This window comes from Oryctolagus cuniculus, chromosome 2, assembly GCF_051225735.1.
Source record: "Oryctolagus cuniculus isolate XC-2025 breed Fujian yellow rabbit chromosome 2, ASM5122573v1, whole genome shotgun sequence".
Taxonomy (NCBI): Eukaryota; Metazoa; Chordata; class Mammalia; order Lagomorpha; family Leporidae; genus Oryctolagus; species Oryctolagus cuniculus.
Genome location: NC_142868.1, coordinates 133,587,961 through 133,604,568, shown reverse-complemented (window position 1 = coordinate 133,604,568; position 16,608 = coordinate 133,587,961). Strand labels below are relative to the sequence as shown.

General features: G+C 56.7%; 2 protein-coding genes and 1 long non-coding RNA gene across 4 annotated transcripts; 1 reads left to right on the top strand and 2 right to left on the bottom strand.

The window, feature by feature from the left end:
• Positions 1 to 5,522: 5,522 nt before the first annotated feature.
• On the bottom strand, positions 5,523 to 7,288 carry LBX2 (ladybird homeobox 2). The gene is made up of 2 exons (XM_002709717.5): positions 6,948 to 7,288; positions 5,523 to 5,939 (listed from the first exon to the last, which is right to left on the bottom strand). The coding sequence occupies exons 1-2, from the start codon at positions 7,141 to 7,143 to the stop codon at positions 5,548 to 5,550; spliced, it is 588 nt and encodes a 195-aa protein (XP_002709763.2). The 5' UTR covers positions 7,144 to 7,288; the 3' UTR covers positions 5,523 to 5,547.
• A 70-nt stretch (positions 7,289 to 7,358) lies between these two features.
• LOC103347651 (uncharacterized) lies at positions 7,359 to 8,298 on the top strand. The gene is made up of 2 exons (XR_016229274.1): positions 7,359 to 7,782; positions 7,988 to 8,298. It is a non-coding gene; the product is annotated as an uncharacterized LOC103347651 (long non-coding RNA).
• A 4,882-nt stretch (positions 8,299 to 13,180) lies between these two features.
• Positions 13,181 to 16,228, bottom strand: PCGF1 (polycomb group ring finger 1). Of its 2 annotated transcripts, XM_002709716.6 has the most exons (9): positions 15,616 to 16,228; positions 15,083 to 15,188; positions 14,801 to 14,953; positions 14,562 to 14,633; positions 14,327 to 14,432; positions 14,117 to 14,150; positions 13,930 to 14,016; positions 13,433 to 13,513; positions 13,181 to 13,330 (listed from the first exon to the last, which is right to left on the bottom strand). In XM_002709716.6, exons 1-9 carry the CDS (start codon positions 15,706 to 15,708, stop codon positions 13,283 to 13,285), a joined length of 780 nt encoding a protein of 259 aa, XP_002709762.1. In that variant the 5' UTR covers positions 15,709 to 16,228; the 3' UTR covers positions 13,181 to 13,282. The 2 variants fall into 2 exon arrangements, with proteins under 2 accessions (XP_002709762.1, XP_089182376.1); XM_089326250.1 differs by lacking the exon at positions 15,083 to 15,188 and having other exon boundaries at positions 15,616 to 15,775.
• Positions 16,229 to 16,608: the final 380 nt, after the last annotated feature.

The following is a 16,608-nucleotide window of genomic DNA, read 5'->3' as shown; positions in this document are numbered from 1 at the left end:
GATCTTAGGGAAGTGAGGAGCGGAGGACAGGGTGACAATTTTGCAGCAATAAAAGCTCAGAAGTGGGCGGACTTGAATAGGCGAGGGTCTCTGAGTTGAGGTTTGGGTAGTGAGTGGGTACATACGAGTGCTTGGCGGAAAGATGTTTATAGATAGAAGTACAATGTCAGCAAAGCCACTAAAACAAGGAAAAGTAAAGAGAACTTTAGTGAAAGAAGACCAGAGTGGAGGGTTTGGTTGGAACAATGACAGATGGGGTAAGAAAGAAGGTATCCGGTGGTCAGAAAGGCCTTGTCTAGCACAGGGAGGCCTCAAACAGGGAAGAGAAACTTAATGTGTCCAGAACTTAATTCATCATCTTTGCAAATTGATTTCTTCTAATCCCAATTTTGGTTAATAATACAAACTTCCGTCTTCCAGATGCTTAATCCAGAAATCTGAGAATCATTTGAAAAGTCTTCCCTTTTCTTTACTTCATGTTTAGTCACTAAAATCTCTTCTGAAATGCCTCTTGAAACAAACCTCTCATCAAAGCCTTAGTTCAAAGCCTCATTGTCTCCAGCCTGACCAGCTGTAATGCATGCTAACTACATACAACACGCAAATACACACCCACGCTAGACTCAACTGTTTCCCCAGCACCATTTCACACAACATTTCACTACCTAAACCAAGTCCGCTCGCGTCACTAAGAAGATAAAAGTCCATACCCATTGGGTCTTCAGACAGAGTTCCTGGCTCTGTCTGCCGGGATGGCCACCGATCTCTTTTTTCACATTTGTTGTGCGCCAGCTAGGTGCAAGACACTGTTTTAGGCGTTGAGAAGACAGCAGGAAATGAAATAGACAAAAATCTTTCTATTCAGTGAAGTAGAAGTATCTCACAGGGTCAGCCAATGAACAACCTAAGTAGTATGTTACATGTGAAACATGCAAAGAAAAAGCAAGAAAGAAAACAGTACTGAGTGGAGTTGAGAGGTTTCTCTTACAAAAAGGAGTGGTCAGAGAAGGCCTCCCCGACTGAGCTGGGCACACTTAAGTGGAGATCTAAAGGCGACAAAGGAGCGAGCCGTTCACTGGGGCATGGGCGTTGGAGATGGACGCGCACGTGGTTTCTTGCAGGAACTTCAGAGGATACCACTGTGGCTGTGGAGGGTGCCTAGAGGGTAGGAGAAGGCTCGGGAAGATGTTGGGGGCAGATTATGTGTGGCCACAGGCCACATAGTTCACAGGGGACAGGATGACTCCTACCCTGCAAAGACTACACTCACCGAGGAAATGACTCTCATCAGATTCACAGAATGGGTGCATCAAGAGCTTTGCTTCATTTTGTGAATGAGGAAAGAGCCCAGCAAGGTTAAGTCAACCAACCAGGCAGCAGCTGAGTCAGAACTAGGATACAAGTGGCTCCATCTCCACAGTCATGCTCTTTCCAGTCCCATGCCGGCTTGAATTAAGAGAGTGATAAAAGCAATGCAGAGTAAGTTTCTAATTTGTATAACATGGACTATATGGCAGGACTGAGAGGGGCAGAGGCAATTGCAGATGAGGAGTCCAGGAAGGCTTTGGATGGAGATGGAGCTTGAACTAGACCTTGAAGGTGAGGCAAGATGTGAGAAAGAGTCTGAGTCAGGGGCGGGGACTGGAGAACAGCTTGGGGAAGGCTCTGAGGTTGAGCGAGCCCCACGGCTGAGTGTGGAGAGGTCACAGCTGGTGAGAATCTGAGGGCTGCGTGGCTGGTTTGTGGCTGCCATGGTGGAGAAGCTGAGCCAGCCAACCTCAACACCAGCCTCCCTTCCCCCCCTACCCCACACACCAGGACACAGTGGATTTTCTGCACTGGCTCATGGAGAGTGATCCCCAGGGCCTGTGTCAGATCCATGTGGACGGGAGCAATGGGCAGCAGCAGCTGTGGCATCATGGTGGACAGAGCAGGAGCAGCGCCCCAGGACTGAGCCTGATATCCCAGGAAGGGCTGACCCCCAGGGGCTCCCCTCTCTTCTCTTCTTCCTTTCCTGTCTCTTGCTCCTGACAGCATGCCTCCTGGACTATTTCTGTGATGAGGTAAAAATGAACAGGGTGAGAGAGGCAAAGGGGCTGAGGAGCTGAGCACCTGCTGTGGTCTCCCAGAGTCCTTCCGCTGCCCTCCCCGAGGGCTGGAGACCTGCCCTCAAGCCCCTCTGCCTCTATACTCTTCCCCAGTGTCTCAGGAGACTCTCAGTAGGGGGCCTCCTGGTCTGCGGGGTTCTTTCCATCCCCATGTTCCTTTTCCCATAGTCTCCTCGGAACTGGGCCTTTCAAGATTGTGCATGACATTCGCCTTCTTTCTCATTCTCTTGTAGTCGCCTTCTCTCTCTTTTTCCTCCTCCAGGAAGCCAACGCCTGGCTGAGGCACTGGTGGCTGAGGAGGAGGTCATGAAACAGGAGACAGAAAGACACAAGAAGAAGGAGGCTACAGGGCAGAAAGAGGGGGATCGCACAGGGACTTGGGAAGAGAGCCCGAGGTGGCCTGCAGAGGGTCCTCTCACAGGAGGCGCCAGGGGCTGGAGACCAGAGGGTCTCCAGAGGCCACCTGGTGTGATGCTTCAGGAATCCCACAGTACTGCCTGGGGTCGACGCTCCCTCCCTCTCCTTGAGAAACCTCAAACTTGTGACTCTCTTATCTGCTTTTTCACTGTAAAATGAGGATAATAGCAATACTTTCGTCATGGAGTTGCAAAGATTCAATGAGATAGTGTGCACAGAGCTCTTAGTCCAGCACAGGACACTGGATTTGTGCTCAAAATAGATCATTATCATTACTGCAGCATCAAAAGGAATGAAACTGACAGGAGTTCCTGGAGGGCAGTGGTGAGCCTAACGTGCAGAGTTCAGGCAGGTACCAAGAGCACCAGGTGCTGGCAAAGTGGGGCTGGGAAGGCAGGCGGCTCAAGGTGGTCCCAACTCTATGCCTGTCCACACTCTCGCCAGGCCAAGGTGACCCCAGATGAAGAAGTGAGTCCCCCATCCAGTCCCAGGATTCCTCTCAGGGACAGTGTGGTGAGAAAGAGGTTCCCTTCCTGGTCTCTGCCTACTCCTCCTCTTCCTCCCTCTCATCCTCCAGGTTAGACTTCAACCCTCCCCTGACCCCCACAGGACCCACTGGATCTATCTAGCACTTTTCTGCCCCTGGCTTTGTACAAGGCTGTGGAATGGCACCCCAGTGCCCACAGAGCAAAGGACTGAACCAGGTATCCCAATATAGGGGCCAGGGCACCCAAGAGAAGCTGAGCAAAGAGGAAGGGAGCCCTCCAAGAGAGGAGAGGCCCAAGCAGAGTTCTAAGGCCTAGGTGAGATGGGAAGAAGGTTGTTCACCTAGAACTGGTAGAAGGGGTACCAGAAGGCCCTGGGGAGGCACATGATTGAAGTGTCCTGGCAGGTGTCCCTTAGGAATTCTGTGACCATGAGGTTGAGAGACATGGGGTCAGGGCAGGCATTTGGCATTGCAGGTAAGACACTGCTTGGGACTCAATTGGAGTACCTGGTTCGAGTCCCACACTTCTGCTTCCAATTCCAGCTTCCTCCTATGCACTCCCTCTCCCTCTCTCTGTGTCTGTAACTATGTATCTCAAGTAAATAAAGATTTATTTTATATTTTATTTGAAAGAGTTACAGAGAGAGGTGGAGACACAGAGAGAGGTCTTCCATCTGCTGGCTCACTCCCCAAATGGCCACAATGGCTGCAGCTGAGCTGATCCAAAGCCAGGAGCCAGGAGCTTCTTCCAGGTCTCCTACATGGATACAGGGGCTCAAGCACTTGGGCCATCTTCTGCTTTTCCAGGCACACTAGCAGAGTGGTGGAACAGAAGTGGAGCAGCTGGAACTCAAACCAGTGCCCATATGGGCTGCTGGTGCTGCAGGCTGGGGCTTTAACCTGCTGTGCCACAACACCAACCCCAAATAAATAAATCTTTTTAAAAAATTAAGGAAAAGAAAAAAAAATCCAGTTTTTATATGCTCCTGTCCCTCATGCTCATGATTCCCTCAGTGGGAAGAGAGGACTGTGAGTGAGTTGCTGCTTCAATTCACAAACTCCAGAGTTCCTGGGCCTAGCAGTTAATATGCCTGCATGCTACATCAGGGTGCCTGCGTTTGGTTCCCAGCTTCAGCTCCTGATTCCACCTTCCTGCAAATGTGACTCTGGAAGGCTGCTGTGTTGGCTCGAGTAACTGTGGGAGATGCGGATTGCATTCCTGGCTCTTGGCTCTGATTCTGGCCCAGCTCCAGCTGTTGCAGACATTTAGAGTGAACCAGCAAATGGGAGCATGTGCGTGCTCTCGCTCTCTCTCTCCCTATACACACACACACACACACACACACACACATCTGCATGTATTTTATATATATATATGACTCTCAAATAAGTTTTTGAATAATGAGAATTTAAAAATCTGTCTCAATTAGTTCACACTTCGACACACTTGGAACTTCTCAGAAGTGGTAGTTATTTGTGTGAAAATGTCAGGCTCCCATCTGCCTGCCAGCCTTGTTTGCCCCCTCTCGTGCAGCCAAAGCCCTCCTCATGCCTCTGAGCATATGGGCCGCTGCACCTGGGCAGAGGCAGGGAAGGGCTGGGGCTGGCAGCAAGGACTGACAGGAGAGAAGGGAAGCAGGAAAGCGCCTAGGCAGGGTCCCCTGCAGACTGGCTGGGACCCCAGGGTGGGGAAGGCTGTCGTATGGAGTGTTCCCCTCCCCTCCCCATCACATCCACAGCTTAACTTAGTGTTCCCAGCAGGCGAGCCCAGCTCCTCCAGGCCTGCCTCAGTGGGTCAACCCTTCTCGCCCGCCTGTGGCAGCGACTGTCCTGGTGGTAATGTCTCTGGCACAGGCACTGGGGTGAGGTCCAAGAGCTGAGGTGCGCCCACTCTCCAGGCGCCCACCATGCTGTCTGTGTCCAGCATAAGGTTACTTCTGCAGGAGTGGAAGAGGGGTCAGGACCCAGGTAACAAAGAGAGAGAGAGGACAGAGGAGAGAGTCAGCCTGCAGGGTGGAAGGGAGGTCTCCCAAGCCCTCTGCGCCAGAAGCTGGGCGGAGTCCTGTGACCAAAGGGGGCCACTGCCAGAATCCCACCCCCTTCCTCTCACCCACGTGTCTCCTGAATAGGATGTCAACACTAGCTCAGAAGGCCGGCTGGGTATTGTGGCCCAAATCCTGATCGCTGGGCTCTTCCGTACAAATGGACGTAATTTTACTACCTGCCCTATAGGGTTGCTGTGCGGATGAAAGGAAACGTCTTAGTTAAAGCACCCAGCACAGTGCCAAGGGCCGGCTCTCTGCTATAACCCGCGGATTTTACTGTTAGTGGCTCCTAGCGTCCAGATGGAGGCATTGTGCAGCAGAGTCTCCACTTTATTCTCAACAATTTGGGAAAAGTGGGCGTCTGGACCGGGCTGGAAGAGACCCGGGTGGACGTCCTCCCTCCATCCCAGAACCTGGACAAGGCGCTGAGTGCGAAGGTGAGGAGTCCCGGGCCCCAGAGTCCAGGGCAGGCTAGGCAGTGGCTTTGCCTTTAATCATCCACCTGGATCTCTTCCTCGGACAGGTGGGGCCCGGAGTCGGGCCTGGAGTCAGGCCCAGCGGCGCCAGGGCCGGGAGCGCCGTCCGTCAGTGCTAGGCAGCACAGGACTTCCGGCGACAAGGCGCGGAGGGAGGCCACGTCGGCGCGCATCTCCTCCACGTCGCGCTTCAGCTTGGCACGCCGGTTCTGGAACCAAGTGACGACCTGCGCGTTGGCCAGGCCGAGGCGCGCAGCCAGCCCGTCGCGTTCTGACGGTGCCAAGTACTTCTGGAAGACAAAGCGCCGCTCCAACTCCAGCACCTGCTGCGTGGTGAACGCCGTGCGTGACTTGCGCCGTTTTCGGCCGGCGAGCCGAGGTCCCAGTGCATCCGGGGCGGCCCTGCCTGTAGGAACGGAGGGGGACCGGGATCAGCCAGTATCAGGGCTGCTGGAATCCAGCTGGGGCGGGGCGGGGGTGCGGTCAGGCGCGTGGAAGGGGCGCGCGAGGTGGGGAGCCAAGACGGATGGAGACCGGAACGCTGGTCCTTTCCCGCAGCCCACGGGGGTCAGGCCGAGGTGGAGGAAAAGGGCGCAAAACGAGCGGGCCACCGGGGTACCGGAGGCAGCAGATTTCGGGGGGTGTGGCTGGAGCTAGGCAGTGGGGCAAGCGAACTGGAGACCTGGTTCAGGGTCAGGCCTTTTGGGGCGGAGCCTTTGAGGCCTTCCAGAGCCCCAGGCTGGACAGACTTGCAGACTGGGATGGCTTCAGAGACGGGTGAGAGCAGGGACAGCCGACCTGGCATGGTGAAGGTACCAGGGTCAGGGATCGTCCCTTTTCTTAGACATCCGGGTCGTGTCGTGCACTTGGTGGTTGACACTGCCTTAGCGACGCCAGAGCCCTCTCAAGCCGGACAGGGAGATATTTGGGGTACAGAGAGATAGGAAAGGGGAGTGCGGAGACCGCGCCGAGGACCGGCGGCTGCTCACGACCTGGAGAAGAGAGTGGCTTGGAGCGGAGCTTGGTCGCAGCCAGAGACCAGAGCCTCGCCTCTCGCGGCGCCGCCCTTACCCCCGGCTCACTCGTTTACCGCCGGCGGCTTGAGCCTTTTGTCTTCTCTCGGGCCTTTCAGTGTCGCGATTGCCCCGCCTACAGCGAACCGACCAAAGGGTCCCTGAATTCTCGACAGCCCTGCCCATCCCTGTGGCGCTACCTGCCTCCTGGAGCCGCCGCGAAGCCACAGCACTAACGGGAGAGGTGAGGAGCGGGAGATTCGAGTCCTGGCACGTGGCCGTGGCCAGGGGACGGATTAGGGTGATCGGACCGGGGTGAGACCAAGGTCTGACCCGGAACCAGGAGGAGAGAAGTGGGGGAGATGGCCAAGTGAGAATCCGCGCCCTGGCCGGTGCTGTACCTTCGAGGGGCTGCGGGGCGCGCCCGTCAAGTCCGCGGAAAGTTTTACTAGTCAGCTCCTCCAGCGCGCACAGCGGCGACGCGGGACCCGGGCCTGACTCTGGAAGCTGCGCCACGGAAGGTGCACGGGGGACCAGTCGCGGGCCTAGGATGTCTTCGATGCTGAAGGGTGTCCGGGGCTGGCGTCCCGAGTTCATGGCTGACTGGTCTGTGGAAGTCCCGCAGTCTGCTGCGCTCGGCTCCGCAGCCGCCTGGGCCCCGGCGCTGGGTTCCCGATCCCGGCCCCCCGCTTCGGACCCGCCCCCGGCGCTGGGCCCGAGCCCCGTGTGCCCCTCCTCCTGCGCCCCCCACCTTCCTATCCAGGGCGCAGTGGGTCCGAAGCGCGTAGATGTCACAGCGGCGGTATATATAGGGTGAAGACGCGCGGAGAGAAGCCGGTGCAACTACCCACTGGACCCGGGCCGCCCGGCTGGTCCGCGCTGCAAGACACCGCCCCAGGCACGCTGAAGCCGAACTCGTCCCCTCCAGACTGAGTGCCTGAGACTCCCTGCTTAGCTGCCGCTCTGGATCATAAACTCAACAGTTATGAAATTGCTTTCCTTGGCCCCAGTGCTGGCGATTTGCAAAGTTCCCAGTAGTATCTGGGTTGATTGTACTAGGGATCCCTGGTCCCATTTAGGAAGGACATCAGTCTCCCAACCTGGCCCTCTGAGCCTGGAAACCCCTTGCAAAATGCTCCCAAGGTTGCCCAGGCACCTGGAAGTGATTAACACACCAAAGAGGTCCCCAGCGTGGGACTCGGTGGAGCGTGGGGATGCCACAGGAAGCAAGTACAGGTGAGCCAATCTGCCCTGCTATGGCTTAAGAGCCCCCCCCCCCCCAAGTTAAAACTGGAGAAGCTTCTGGAGCCCTGGGTCAGAGGAGAAGACAGCCCTCGGAGCTAGCCGAGGCTGCTGTCCGGGATGTGTCTGCCACTGAAGCCCTCCCGTCCTCTTTATTGGTCTGTCACTTGATCCTTGTCTTTTTATTGCACTCCTATAGTTCATGTATGGTTTCTTGACCCTGTGGAGGCTCAGAAACAGCCAAGAGGAACAAGAGGCTGGGCCAGCGTGGAGCCAATCCCCATAAAAGACGACTTGAAAGGCAGACTTCTTGGACGCTGCCAGACCATGGGACAGATACCCCTGCCAGCCCAGACACAAACTCATTCCTGTTTGATCACTGTCCTGTCTTCCTTCTCTCCCACACCTATTCTGGTCCTGGGCTCAAGTGGGGTGAGCTACCCCCACAGCTCTGGGATAGCAAGGCCCTGCAAGGGGAGGCCCAGCAAAACATGAAGTTTTTTCTGTTGATTCTTATTCTGTTCTGTTAATTTTTATTTGTTTTCATTTTATTGGAAAGGCAGAGAGACAGATCTTTTATCCACTGATTCACTCCCTCAAATGCCTGCAACAGCCAGGGCTGTGCCAATCCAAAGCCTGGAGCCTAGAACTCAATCCAGGTCCCCCATGTGACAGGCAGGGGCCCAGGCACTTGGGCCATTACCTGCTGCCTCTTTGCCTTGGATCCAGCAGTAGCAAGAAGTTGGATTTGCAGTGGAGTAGCCCAGACTTGAACCAAGCACTCTGATGTGGGTGTCCCAGATGGTGACTTAACCAAATGCACGCCCCAAGGCATGGGTTTTGTTTCTAAATCCCACCTTAAATAGCCGGAGGATTCTCAGTCCGGAGAGAGAAGCCTTGCCGTTCCTGAGGAACCGGCTGCTCCACGGCCTGGCAGTCAGAAACCAATATGCCTCTAGTATTTTGGATGAGAGCCATGAAGACTTCAGCAGGGCCTCCTGGCCAGTGCATTATGCCACCTTCCCTGTTGACTTCTGCATCTCCCACCATTTGTACCGGGTTTCTCTGGGCCCACCTGACTATTACCTGGGATAAGTGGAGCCTGTTGTTGGGGCACCCTGAACAGGGCTTAGGAGACCCAAGACATCTGACAAGCACCTTGGTAGGGGGGGTCTTTTAGGCAAAGGTCTCCCAGCAACAGCCCCCCTCCTCCCCCAGACTGCTGCACGGTTTGGTCTGAGCAACACACCCAAGGCTGATGGGCCACTGCTGGGTCAGAGAGCAGAGCCAGGCCACAGTAGAAAACCGAGCTGCCTCAGAACCCTGTTAATTGGTTCTTAATGGTGGGGGGCAGGGAAGGGCCCTGGGAGAGATCCTCCCAGCTGCAGGCCTCAGCCCCTCAGAACCATCCTTGCGGTTTCACTTAATCTGCAATTAGAGTGGCTCTCAGAGGCAGCAGGAACTGCCCCACCAAACCCCAGCCATGTCACCGCGCAGACACTGTGACCTCCACTCTTGCCTCCTCTGTGTGGCTTTTATGTCCTCTCCACCTCTGCTCTCAATTATGTGTATGTGAGGCGTGTGGGGCCCTCTTCCATCTCTCCCTCCTCCAGCTCCCCATACCGAGGGGAGGGGGAGCCAGGTAATGGCACTGGATGGCCCCCAGACTGAAGTTGGGGGAGGAGAGTTAAGCGAGGATGGCCCAACCAGAGAGGCCCGAGTAAGGGCGTCCCAGCGGGCCAGGGACTGGTTGAGACTATCCTGGGGGCCACAGAAGGGGGCTTTTTCCAGCGAAGCATCTGGAACCCGAGCTGGGGCGAAACCGGATCCGCCGAGTTGGGCAGGAGGAGGGTGAGTGATTAATGACAGAGATTAAGAGATTAAACCTCTGTTCTGGACCCGGGATGGCGGAAGGGGTAGGGGGGGCAATGGGGGCCGCTCAGCTGTCTCGAAGACTTCCCCCACGTCGGCCTGGGCGCTCGGCTGCTCCCCGGACTCCGTGGTCGCACACCTCCTCAGGTGGCGCTCCCCACGCCGGTGTTTAGCGCTCCGGCAGTGGGTCTTTGCTGACATGCGCCTTCCCTGCAACTGCGCGGGCCCGCAGTTTTCCTTCCCTGTGATTCTCAGGCAAGTTCTCAGGTCGGCTTCCTCGGATCTCCCTCACTGTCCCTGCGGAGTGTGGGGTCCAGCACTGCCTCTCCAAGTGGACACGCCCACACTCCGACCCTCACTCCTGCAGGAAGGCACCCAATCCCATTTGCGGCTGCTTCGCGCCTCCTCTCATCACCCCCTCCAGGTTTCTCGTTCCCTCCCGCCAGCCCCACTCCCACCTTCTCGACTTCCCGGCTCCCTCCTGCCCCGCAACTCCCTTCCCCCAGGCCTGCTCGATCCCCCCTCCCCCACTGTGGCACCAGGGGCCTCTCGGCGAACGAACGAACGAACGACCGAACGACCATCGACCATCGCGACCATCGCGTGCCTTCCCCTCGATTCTTCGAGTCAGAGAATCCTCAGGGTAACCAACCCCCGAGGGAGGTGGACCCTTAGAAGTTTTCGGGTCCGTCCAGCGCCTCCCCTTCGGGAGAGAAAGAAGTGGGAGTGTAGGGAAGACTCAGGTGGAGGGCGTGAGGAGGGTTGCACTCCTGGATGCTTTTCTCTTTCGACACACGGTCACCTACGTCAATTTTAGCTTTACGACGACTTTTCAGGGTGGCGGGTCTGTGAGTTCTTGGCCCTGTGTGCCCACCACCATCCCGGAACGGTGCGGGCTGGGGTTGGGAGAGCGGCTGCATGCCGTTGGGAGAGACCGCTGCCTTCGCTGTTGTAGGGCAGTCTGTCCCCACAAGCCCTTTGAGACGCGCGGCTGAGCTGAGGGACCCGTCCTCCTCCGTGCCGAAAGTAGGGAGGGGTCTCGATGTCCCTCCCTCCCCGGTTGAGTGGGAGCCACGGAAATTTCACGAGTGAGAAAGGCAGGGGCAAAGGGGTTTTCATCCTGGAGGGGATGCCCGATGTCTCCTCCCTGAAGCACCCCAGGCTGTCTCTAGACTCCGGAGCTGGGCTGTCTCTAGACTCCGGAGCTGCGCACCAGGCGGGTGCGACCTAGGGCACGCTTGTGGCACATTGGGTTAAGCCGCAGCTTGGGATGCCGCAGCCCCAGTCCCAGTGCCCGGTAGTGAGTGCTGTTCAGCTTTCGATCCATCTCCCTATTAATGAGCATCTTAGGAGGCAGCGGATGATGGTCCAAGTGCCTGAGTCCCTTGCACCCATGTAGGAGCCCCGCATAGCCTTCCAGGCTACTGGCTTGGCCTGGATGTTGCGGCTATTTGGGGAGTGAATCCGCGGATGGAAGATTTCATTGTGTGTGTCTTTCCTTCTCTGTGACTCTGCCTTTCCAATAAAGAAATCTTAAAAAAAAAAAAAAAAGATGCTAGCGACCGTGGGGTTAACGTGAGGGGCAGGGAAATGGACCCACCGGTGGGGCGGGCCCGCAGCTGGTTGGCATCAGCCACACAGGGAGACGTGTTGCAGCTGCAGCCACCTGGGTCGCTCGAAAGCTGGAAAGCTTGGAGAGCTCGGCAGAGTTGCGCAGTGCGCTGGCCGGCCGGCAACAGCTCCATTCCAGATCCCACCGGGCGCCTGCCGCTGCTCCTCAGCCTCAGGCCTGCGTCGTCAAGGGCCACACCCCGAGGCTTGGCTCTGATCTACAGACCCAGCCTCCAAGTCCCAACTGGAGGGCTCCGGAGGACAGAGAGGCTGTCCACAATTCCTGCGAATGCTCAACTCGAGAAGTCTCTAGAAACGTCCCTTCTCCCAGCCCACACCACTCCTAAGAAATGTCTGTCTGCCTGCAAACTTCTGGAGAATGACCAGGGTGCAGCAGGCTGCAGGGGCTGTGGCGTCAGTAGTTGAACTTTAGAGGGAAGGGCGTGGGGGTGCAGGGACAGTAATCCAGAGCTGATATGAGCTGGTGCAGAGGCAGGCTCAACGGTGGCCGGAGCTGAATCTGGATGGCAGAGACTTCCTAGAGGTAAAAAGGGGGCTCCGGGGGGACGAGGAGGCAGGCAATCTGGTAGGAGGCCGGGAAACAAAGCAAGCTTTGGGATCCCGCAGGCCTTGTCTCTGCGTGGTCCACAGGCAGGTCCCTGGCCTGCCCCATGCGTTCTTCCTCCGCAGCGTTTGCTGCCTCTCCTCCCCACTGTGTTCTTGGCCTGCGCCCTGGCCCTGCCAGTGGGCGGCGGCCCCCTGCAAACCCAGGCAGTCGTGGTGCCCTGCTGGAGGCTCAGGCTTTCTGCCTCAGGTCAGCCGCTATCACAGTAAGCACTCTCCAGCCCCCTGTCCTTGTTCCCTGCCACCTGCCTCCATCTATGGAAGCCTGGCGCCTTCAGCCCTCACCAGCTGCACACAATGACTCCCTTGATACCCTGGAGTTAGACCTGGCTGCTGGCCAGCATAGGGTTTAGGCTTCACACTCCCTTCTGGGGACAATGACGCTGCCCACTCCTTCCTGCTTCGACAGGCATGTCACATATGGGGCAGCAGCCCCCTTTGCTTCCTTCAAAAACTCCTGACTTTGCCCTCCCTCTGTTACTGTCCCAGATGGAAAAGTGTCTGGCGATCCCACTGAGAGGCCCACGGAACAGGGACCTTGGCTGGGTGTACTCCCAGCACCCATAGCCAGGCTCAAAGAAATGAGAAACATTTCTCAGCCAGACAGTGGAACACACACTTCTGTCACTTTCAGGTGCTTCCCTCTCTGTCCCATGAAGCAGCCCTTGCTCTCCTCCACATCAGCTCCTTCTCTTCAACTACCTTTTCCTCTCTCTGGCTTCACTCAGTTCCAGTGTCCCTGAAGGCCTGCTAAATCCTGCAGGGACGCTCAGGCCTCCAACTCTGTCCCATGTGGGGCCTAGCCCCTCTGTTTTTTACTCCTTCCTCCTCTCTGTCCCCATTCCCCAAGTAGAACCACAGTGCAACTCTTTGAACTTTTCTTTAAACCACCACTCTTCAGCCTTGCCATGGCCACCGTCCAACTCTAGCTCTCCTCTCGCCACTGTAGAATCAGGACAGGCCACTGAGGCCTGTACCAGACACCAAAGCACAGAGGGATAGTGAGACCTCCCCTCCAGAAAGCCTTCTTTCTGTCACCGACAAGAGCTGGCCTGAGTGGCCTGGTTCACTTAGCTCACCCTCTGAGTTCCAAATGTACAGGGTTCTCCACCCTCTCTTTTGACAATACGTTGAGGACCATGGCCATAGAGCTGAGCCCTTTTTCATACAGAAGCTCAGAGGGATTCAGAGGGGAGTGGGACACAGACAAAGCATGCGTGTCCCAAACAGATGGGGTGGGGACCACAGGAACAGTCAGAAGGAATGACAAGGAGGAAGAAGGGAGTTGCTTTTTTAAAGCTTTTTATTTCAAAAAATAAAGCCGCAATTAATTTCACATAAATATCTGGGGAGGGAAGGGGAGAGGGATGGGGCAGGGGCTTGGCCCCTACCTCCTCTTCTCTTTCACACTGTATTGTAAAAGCAAAGGGGACGGCTAGGGAGAGAACAAGGGAAGAAGTGGTCAGTGGGGGGCATTCTAATCCGAAGGGCCCCTCGGCCCACCCTTGCCTTGGGGACTGCCTTGGCCCTGGCTTACCTTGCCGAACCAGCGGGAAAGCCAGATCTGCTTCATTGTCATGTGATCAGGGAGAACTTCATTGTCAAAAAGGAGCTGTACCTAGGAGGGAGATGAATCAGTTTTAAGATCACTCCTCCTGGGCAGATTAGGAAATCCCCTGGGGGACAGTGTTTGGCCTAGCAGTTAGGATGCCCACTGCAGCCCACATCAGAGTTCCTGAGTTTGAGTCCTCGCTCTGTTTCCAGTTCCAGCTTCCTGCTAATGCACACCCTGGGAGGCAGCAGGTGTAGGTTCAAGTAGGTAGTCCATCTACATGAGAGGCTCAGATTCAGTTCCCAGCTCCCAGCTCTGGCCAAGCCCATCTTTGTGGGCATCTGAAGAAGTGAACAAGCAGATGGGAGCTCTGTCTCTCTGCCTCTCGAATTAAAAAATTAAAACAGAAAACCAAGAACTGCCCTAGTTCACCCTAGACTCTTTCTTCTCCCTAAAAAACACACTACTGTGAGGTTACTCACATGCTGTGGATTTAGCATCAAGCGGTGACACAGGACCCTCCGGAGATGGCGCACCTCCGCTCTAACAGAACACCGGACATACTTGTTCTGGGGTGGGGGGGGGGAGGGAAGAGGACAAGGTGTGTGAGGGAAGAGGGCCACTGGGACGTGAGTCTCTTACACAGGCCCTCCCTCCCGCCCCTCTCACCTGTAGGACGCTTTTATTCTTGTCTTTGCCAGAACTAGGGGGAAACAGACACAGGTTAGGGAGCCCTGTCTCTCCTTCTCTCCCTCACCCACAGCCGCGATGTAACCAAGGAAATGGGCACGTCCTTACTGGTTCACCTCTTCCCAAGCCCCTCACTGACCCTGGGTCATCAGTACTGCGCCCTCAGCCAGCTCCTGCCCTGCCCCTCACCTCAGCCTCTCCAGGCACAGGCTCAGCTGCTCATCGTAGCGATAGTAGTGGGCTTTAGAGTGGTCGAAGCTGCTGAAGGGGAGGCCAAGGTTGCTCAGGGCTGGCTCTGTGAAAAGCGGAATGGTGAGCAGGGCGGTGCAGGTCCCATGCCTCTCTTCTCCCAGGCAGCAAAAATGGGTGAGAGGAGTGCTTGGGGGTGGGGTGTTACTGTACTCTCCCACTGACAGAGACATACCTTCCCCGCTGGGCTGGGTAACACGGTCCAAGCCTCGTGACTGATAGAATTCCCGAATACGTTTCTCTTCACCTAGACAGAAAGGAGTCAAGTATGGGAGTGAAGTATTGGACCGCATGCTTTGTCTCTCTGGCTGCTAACCTCTTCACTTACACAATCCCTAAAGCCCTTGTCACTTGAAGCTGCCACCCAGCGTTAGATCTCAAGGGGGACCCTCAAAGCCCCAGCTGGTCACTCACTGTCTTGTAAACCAGGCACTAGCTTGTACACAATATCCTGCATGACCCGGTCCAGCTTGAGGTTGAGCAATGGCTGTGTCTCATGGATCTTGATGTTGCACATGGGGCAGTACTTGCTGGTCTGGAGGTACTTCACAATGCAACTCTTGCAGACTGCACAAAGAGAAAAGCAGGCTCGCATCCTTTCTAGGAACGGGTTTTATGGGCGGGGTGAAGCACAGAGGCTGCTAACTTGCTGAAGGCAAGGGCCTGGAAGAACCAGGCGGGATTCAGGGCACTCACAAGTATGAAGACACTCTGTGATGGTGGTGGCATCCACGAAGTAGCCGGCGCACAGGCAGCAAACGATATGCTCATTCAGGTCTTTGATCTTCACTCGGACCTCCTCCTGCCGACGCACCCTCGGTCACCGACCACCCACTCCCACCCCCACCCCATACACCTTGCCAACTTGGCGTCGTCTCTTTCTTCAGATTCCACGATCAAGCCCAGCATCCCATGCCATCAGCTGGGGATTAGCTCCCAGGAGTTGGCACTCCCCTTCCGCCCAGCAGAGGGCTCCGCGCACAGCAGGGGCTCCCTTCACGTGGACTCGCCTGACTCTCCTTTCCCAGGGGATACTACACGACGTTGGCTGCACAATGCGCAGGCGTTCTAGCCCGGAGTTTGGCAACCCGACCGCAATCGCGCAGGCGCATAGGGCACCCAGTCTGTGCGCAGGCGCACTGGGCTCCTGGCCAGCCACCGCCCGTCCTCCAGCCCGCCTCAGTTCGCAATGCTAGCCGACCACAGCAGTAACCCTGCCGCCCCTGCACCTCGTTCCGTAGCGGGTCCATCTTGTACACTGACTGGAGCTGGTTCCGAAGCCTCATCGCGATCGCAATCTGGCCCCCCTGAGGAGACGCCATCTTAAAGGCAGATCCCGGCCTGCCACTTCCGGTGCCGCCTGCGGGGCGGGACTTGTCTCCCAGCAACGAGGGCCTAGGTCTTTTCGGATTCGCTCACCCTCTGAAAGGCCCCGCCCATGTCGCTATCTCCCCCGTGTGCTCACCTGAGCCCCACTGGCCCCTCCCCCTCCTCAATCGGTAATTAGGGAGTGGGGGGGTGGGGGGTTGCAGTGAGCCAGGGTCCTATCTCTTCGATGTCTTGTAGGAGTCATCGTAGTAGACCCTACCCGATCTCGGGACTAACTTTTGGAGCCTGCGAAAAACTGCTCCCTGCTACGCCGAAGGGCCTGGAGGTCTTGCACCCGCTCCCGCTCAGGGTCGTCGGTCTTCTGTGACCGAAACCCTGCTGAAGAAGCCCCTTCTGGGGCCTTTCCTCTTAGTGTCGGCTGACGCGTCCGTGTTGCGGAGCTTTGTCCAGATGGCGGGCCTTCTCCGCGCTCCGCGGCGCGAGTTTCTCCGGGCTTTGCGGAGTCTCGGAGACGGGGCCAAGAGGTGGGAGGCCGGTGTGTGGGGAGTAGAGACCCCTAGGGACTTGGTAGTGCTCTGACCCCCCCATTCTCCCCCTGCTGCCGGGGATGGGGGGGGGGCAGGCCCTGGTTAATGATGATGATTTAATCATCGGCGCCTGCGGAGGCCTGGGACAGACTAATGCAGAGCAGATGCCGAAGGAGGAGGGGAGGACAGCTAGGACACTGCCGCACGCAGACGCACGCTGGCGGAGAGCGCCTGCAGTAGCATGGGCCCAGCTCCGCGCTTGGGGAGGAGGCAGCAGCCCCAGGGCTTGCACACCACCTCCCTGGGTGTTTACAGTGGGAGTAGGAAGAGGAAAGTTACTGTGCAGTTGCAGATCTGAGGAGACAG

Coding starts and splice junctions, on each gene's coding strand:
- LBX2 (XM_002709717.5), bottom strand. CDS start 7,143: ATGAACTCGGGACGCCAGCCCCGGACACCCTTCAGCATCGAAGACATC. Junction 5,940..6,947: donor CGCCCCGCAGCCCCTCGAAG/GTACAGCACCGG, acceptor CCGTTCCTACAG/GCAGGGCCGCCCCGGATGCA.
- PCGF1 (XM_002709716.6), bottom strand. CDS start 15,708: ATGGCGTCTCCTCAGGGGGGCCAGATTGCGATCGCGATGAGGCTTCGG. Junction 14,954..15,082: donor CACAGAGTGTCTTCATACTT/GTGAGTGCCCTG, acceptor CTCTTTGTGCAG/TCTGCAAGAGTTGCATTGTG. Junction 14,017..14,116: donor AGAATAAAAGCGTCCTACAG/GTGAGAGGGGCG, acceptor CCCCCACCCCAG/AACAAGTATGTCCGGTGTTC.